General features: G+C 49.3%; 1 protein-coding gene across 1 annotated transcript in view; it reads right to left on the bottom strand.

Annotated features, from left to right (window-relative positions):
- Positions 1–404: 404 nt before the first annotated feature.
- The window catches only part of LOC132890650 (NF-kappa-B-activating protein-like), a 28,755-nt gene continuing 23,159 nt past the window's right edge, over positions 405–6,000 (bottom strand). Inside the window, exon 8 of the mRNA XM_060927715.1 lies at positions 405–794. Coding sequence (XP_060783698.1) covers positions 620–794 — 175 coding nt within the window. The 3' untranslated portion in view covers positions 405–619. The remainder of the gene's footprint in view (positions 795–6,000) is intronic.

Here is a 6,000-nt window from a genome sequence, read left to right as displayed (position 1 = left end):
AAGGTTTGAGGCAAGCTCATTTAGCTTTTCAGTCCTGCGTTGCCCGGTGAATTGGCTGTATTTGTCGGCGTGGGTCTCGTAATGTCTTTTGACATTGTATTCCTTCGGTACAGCCACTTGTTGCGAACAAATCAGACAAACAGGTTTTCCCCCTACTTCCCAGAAAAAGTATTTCTCTCTCCATTTTTCCTGAAAGATGCGACCCTCAGAATCAACTTTTCTCTTTTTAGACTGTTGTTGCTTGTGAACGAGCAACAACTAGCCTACTCTACATTAAATCCGGGTCATTGCACCTGCGCGTGCTGCAGCAAGCAGAGAGCAGCTAAAAATGAACCGATGGATTACACGAAAATGGAATCAAATTGAAACATTAGATTTAAAATCATTACGAAAAAAAAACAACATTCGATTTTTATTAATTTATTATTTAAAAAAAAAAAGTCTCATGAACCACCGGGCCGGATGTGATGACCAATCGGGCCGTATCCGGCCCGCGGGCCGTTACCATGGCACCCCAGTGTTACAGTATTGTTACTTTTTAAATCAAGTATCTTTTATAGAAGTTTTTTAACCAATATTTACTTTTAATTCACCAAATTATGTACACTACGTTTAACAATTACTTTTCTTCTTTTCCTTTAGTCTTTCTATACACCATTTCCCTGAAACTGGAAAGGATTTTGCTTTCCCTCTTTCTCCTTTCTTCCTGGTTGAAGGAAGCAAGGGCTCTCTTTTCATCAGCACTGTAGATCTGGTTTTCCTTTCTCAGACGGACAGCCTCCATGCGCCGATGTCTGTGGGTTTATCAAGCATGAAGTCATTAAACAGAACAAGTCTTAAACACAATGCATTTTAATGCATTAACCAGAAAGATAAATACAACATGCTTTTTGCACAATTTAAATAAGAACGTCAGCTTTAGAGAAACAGTTAGCCTGTATGTGTTAGAAATACGATCAGGGCAATAATTAGTGTACAGGGTTATACAGAGACGGGACAGCAGGCATGCAGTGAATAAAGCAGCAGCAGTAAAAGAAAGTGCCACCCTAAGCGGTTGCCTAGTTAGACTACGTGTGGTAAAGGTGGCCCTGGCTTCATGGATTATGATGTGTATTTAAGCATTAGCTATACATCTAGGGTTATATTCACAAAAGCATACAAAAGTGATCTAAATCCAATCTTTTTCGTCAAATGTGAAACAGATGTGTTACTTGCTTGGCTGTGCGAACAAGAAACACCATACTGAATTTGACGTTTTCAATTCTGACTTGGGTACTGAAATCCGATACATGGCAGTGCGACCTCGGTCTGAACAGGCAGACTTCAATTCATGTGACTTACAGGGGTGCTTGAAAGTTTGTGAACCCTTTAGAATTTTCTATATTTCTGCATAAATATGACCTAAAACAATCAGATTTTCACACAAGTCCTAAAAGTAGATAAAGAAAACCCAGTTAAACAAATGAGAGAAAAATATTATACTTGGTCATTTATTTATTGAGGAAAATGATCCAATATTACATATTTGTGAGTGGCAAAAGTATGTGAACCTTTGCTTTCAGTATCTGGTGTGACCCCCTTCTGCAGCAAGAACTGCAACTAAACGTTTCCGGTAACTGTTGATCAGTCCTGCACACTGGCTTGGAGGAATTTTAGCCCATTCCTCCGTACAGAACAGCTTCAACTCTGGGATGTTGGTGGGTTTCCTCACACGAACTGCTCACTTCAGGTCCTTCCACAACATTTCGATTGGATTAAGGTCAAGACTTTGACTTGGCCATTCCAAAACATTCACTTTATTCTTCTTTAACCATTCTTTGGTAGAACGACTTGTGTGCTTAGGGTTCTTGTCTTGCTGCGTGACCCACCTTCTCTTGAGATTCAGTTCATGGGCAGATGTCCTGACATTTTCCTTTAGAATTCGCTGGTATAATTCAGAATTCATTGTTCCATCAATGATGACAAGCCATCCTGGCCCAGATGCAGCAAAACAGGCCCAAACCATGATACTACAACCATGTTTCACAGATGGGATAAGGTTCTTATACTGGAATGCAGTGTTTTCCTTTCTCTAAGCATAACGCTTCTCATTTAAACCAAAAAGTTCTACTTTGGTCTCATCCATCCACAAAACATTTTTTCAATAACCTTCTGGTTTGTCCCCGTGACCTTTAGCAAACTGCAGATGAGCAGCAATGTTCTTTTTGGAGGACAGTGGCTTTCTCCTTGCAACCCTGCCATGCACACCATTGTTGTTCAGTGTTCTCCTGATGGTGGACTCATGAACATTAGCCAATGTGAGAGAGGTCTTCAGTTGCTTGGAAGTTACGCTGGGGTCCTTTGGGACCTCGCCGACTATTACACGCCTTGCTCTTGGAGCGATCTTTGTTGGTCGACCACTCCTGCGGAGGGTAACAATGGTCTTGAATTTCCTCCACTTGTACACAATCGGTGACTGTGGATTGGTGGAATCCAAACTCTTTAGAGATGGTTTTGTAATGTTTTTGAGCCTCATGAGTGTGGCAGCGGGGGCATGGCCAAGCGGCGGTCTGTGAATGGAGGGCGGAGTCAAGGAAGGTAAATGGTGGAATCATTGCACCTGATGGGAATTAACCTGTGTTTGTGTGTCTTCCCCAATGACCGCGCCCTTTAAAAGGAGAGAGAGAGAGAGAGAGAGCAGGGAAAGGGGGCTCTCCCCCAACCAGAACACTTGTGTGTGCGTGCCTGGGAGAGTGAATGTAAAAGCTGAAAAGCTACAATAAGAGGTTTTTGAGAACTCCGTTCTGGCCTGCCATGCTTCTGTGCTCCACCCACCTGGTCTGATTCTACAGTGGTGCTGAAACCTGGGAATGAGTGCAGAAAGGAATAGCCACATGGAGTCCTCCCCCTTCAAGGACCTGGTCCATGCCCTTGCCACAGCCCAACAAAGCCAGCACCAGGCGCTGATCGCCCTCCGGAAGGAGCAGGAACAACGGTTTGAAGCCCTGAGGCTGGAGCAACAGGAAGATTGCCAGGCGTTCCAGCACCTGCTTGCGTCGGTGGGGTCCACCACCGCGGCGGACCCTCCCCCCCCCACCTCACCCTAACGAAGATGGGTCCGCAAGACGACCCCGAAGCCTTCCTCGCTCTTTTTGAGCAGGCAGCAGAGACGTGGGGTTGGCCGGAGGAACAGCGAGCGGCGAGGTGCAGCTAGCCGCGCTACAGCTCCTTGCTGACAGCCGTCTGGTCTACGCGGACCTCCGCAGGGCCGTCCTCCAATGCGTGGGTCGCACCCCGGAACAACAACGGCAGCGCTTCCACACGCTGTGCCTGGAGGAGGTCGGCTGGCCGTTTGCATTTGGCCAGCAACTCCGAGACGCCTGCCGGCGGTGGCTGAAGGCCGACAACCGCGACGCCGAGGGAATCAATCAATCAAATCAATCATCGATCGGGTGGCACTGGAACAATTCGTTGCCCGACTTCCGGAAGGAACAGGGGAGTGGGTCCAGTGCCATCGCCCAGCGTTGCTGGATCAGGCCATCAAGCTGGCGGAGGACCATATGGTGGCCGTTCCGACGGCAGGACAGCGTGTCTCCCCTTCTCCCCCTGTTGCTCGTCATCGCCCCATTCCCACACTGCGGAGGTGGGGGCCGGCTCCACCCCAGCCGGCCCACCGCACCTGCAGTGCCCTTCCTTGTCTGTCTGTGTCCCCCCCTCAGGTGAGTGATATCCGGAACACTGGTGCAGAGAGAGAGCCTGGGCCGGTATGCTGACGCTGCGGAGAACCGGGGCACCTCCAGCATCAGTGCTCGGCGATGGAGGTGGGCGCGGTGGTCTGGATTCCCGACGCGCCAGGGACCGCTCTCGATCGGGCCGGAGTGTATCGCATACCAGTGAGTATCCAAGGGGATACGTATCAGGCTTTGGTGGACTCCGGCTGTAATCAGACCTCAATCCACCAAAGCCTGGTGCAAGACGAGGCATTGGAAAGAGCACAATTGGTGAAGGTGTCATGTGTGCACAGGGATGTTCACCATTACCCTTTAGTGTCGGTCCACATTCTATTTCGAGGGGAGAAATTTAGAATAAAGGCGGCGGTTAATCCTCGCCTTACCCACTCAATTTTGGGGACTGATTGGCGGGGATTTTGGGAATTAATGATGCATTTGGTGAAGAGAGGGGCCTACCGTAGTTCAGCGGGGGGAGGTCCCGGAGTAGCATTGCTGGGAGCAGCTGTCACAGAGCCATTTACGTCATCACCGCATCAGAGTGGGGAGCAGTATGCTCCTCCTCTCTCAGGGAATCCCTCGCGGATTTCCCGTTAGAGCAGTCGCGAGACGAGACTCCGCGGCATGCATTTGACCAAGTGAGAGTAATCGATGGTCAAACTCTCCAGTCAAACGCCACCCTGTCCTTCCTCTATTGTTCCGTTATTAAGGATAGATTATACCGAGTGATGCAGGACACTCAGACTAAGGAACAAATAACAGCTTTTAATCCCAAAGAGCTGCCAGGAATTTATATTCCAGGTGGCTCACTTTAATCCCATGGTTGGACACTTGGGGCAGGATAAGACACTAGCCCGAATAATGGCCCGGTTCTATTGGCCGGGGATTCACGGCGATGTCCGTAGGTGGTGTACGGCGTGCCGCGAATGCCAGTTAGTAAATCCTGTGGCCATTCCAAAAGCACCTTTGCGCCCACTGCCATTAATCAAGACCCCGTTCGAAAGAATTGGGATGATTTCGTCGGGCCATTAGATCGGTCAACACAAGGATATCACTTTTAGTTCTGGTGGACTATGCAACGCGATATCCGGAAGCAGTACCTCTTCGCAATATCCCAGCACGTAGTATTGCAGAAGTGCTCTTCCACATCATCTCCCGAGTCGGAATCCCCAAAGAGATTCTGACTGATCAAGGCACTACGTTTATGTCACAGACACTGCGCGAACTGTATGGGTTACTGGGAATTAAGCCTATCCGCACCAGCGTTTATCACCCACAAATGGATGGCTTAGTCGAACGGTTTAATCGCACCTTCAAAAACAGAATTTTCTGACGTGTTCTCGCCGCTGCCCGGCCACACCCACCTCATAGAACACCACATTAAGATGCCCCCGAGGGTAGTAGTGCGCAGCCACCCTTACAGACTGCCTGAACACAAAAAAAATAAAAGGGGGTGGTTCGGGAAGAACTCGAGATGGGCATTGTCGAGGAGTCCCACAGTGACTGCAGCAGCCTGGTGGTCTTGGTTCCCAAGGCCGACGGGTTGGTCCGGTTATGTGTGGACTACAGAAAAGTCAACGCAGTGTCTAAATTTGACGCGTACCCAATGCCTCGTATTGAGTTGCTCGATCGACTAGGCACGGCTCGTTTTTATGCGACACTGGATTTGACAAAGGGATATTGGCAGATCCCCTTGACTCCGCTATCCCGAGAGAAAAAAAGCCTTTTCCACACCATTTGGCTTACATCAGTTTGTCACACTTCCTTTTGGGCTGTTTGGGGTGCCCGCTACGTTCCAGCGGGTCATGGATAGGGTCCTCTGCCCCCACGCAGCCGCCTACTTGGACGTTATTATTTACAGTAATGACTGGCCGCGGCACTTGGTACACCTAAGGGCCGTCCTTAGGTCGCTGAGGCGAGCGGGTCTCACAGCCAACCTGAAGAAGTGTGCGACTGGGCGGGTGGAAGTACGGTACCTGGGTTTCCACTTGGGCAATGGGCAGGTGCGTCCCCAAATTAATAAGACAGCAGCGATTGTGGCCTGCCCGAGACCCAAGACCAAAAAGGGGGTGAGACAGTTCCTGGGGCTGGCTGGCTACTATCGTAGGTTTATACCTAATTATTCGGATGACACCAGCCCGCTGACTGATCTCACTAAAAAGGGAGCACCAGATCTGGTCCAGTGGACGGAGCAATGCCAGCAGGCTTTCTCAGAGGTAAAGGCTGCACTGTGTGGGGGCCACTGTTACACTCCCCTGACTTTTCTCTCCCCTTTATTTTGCAGACAGACACG

This window comes from Neoarius graeffei, chromosome 8 (genome assembly GCF_027579695.1).
Source record: "Neoarius graeffei isolate fNeoGra1 chromosome 8, fNeoGra1.pri, whole genome shotgun sequence".
Classification (NCBI taxonomy): domain Eukaryota; kingdom Metazoa; phylum Chordata; class Actinopteri; order Siluriformes; family Ariidae; genus Neoarius; species Neoarius graeffei.
Note: the sequence above shows the minus strand (reverse complement) of the source record. Positions and strands in the feature narration are given on the sequence as shown.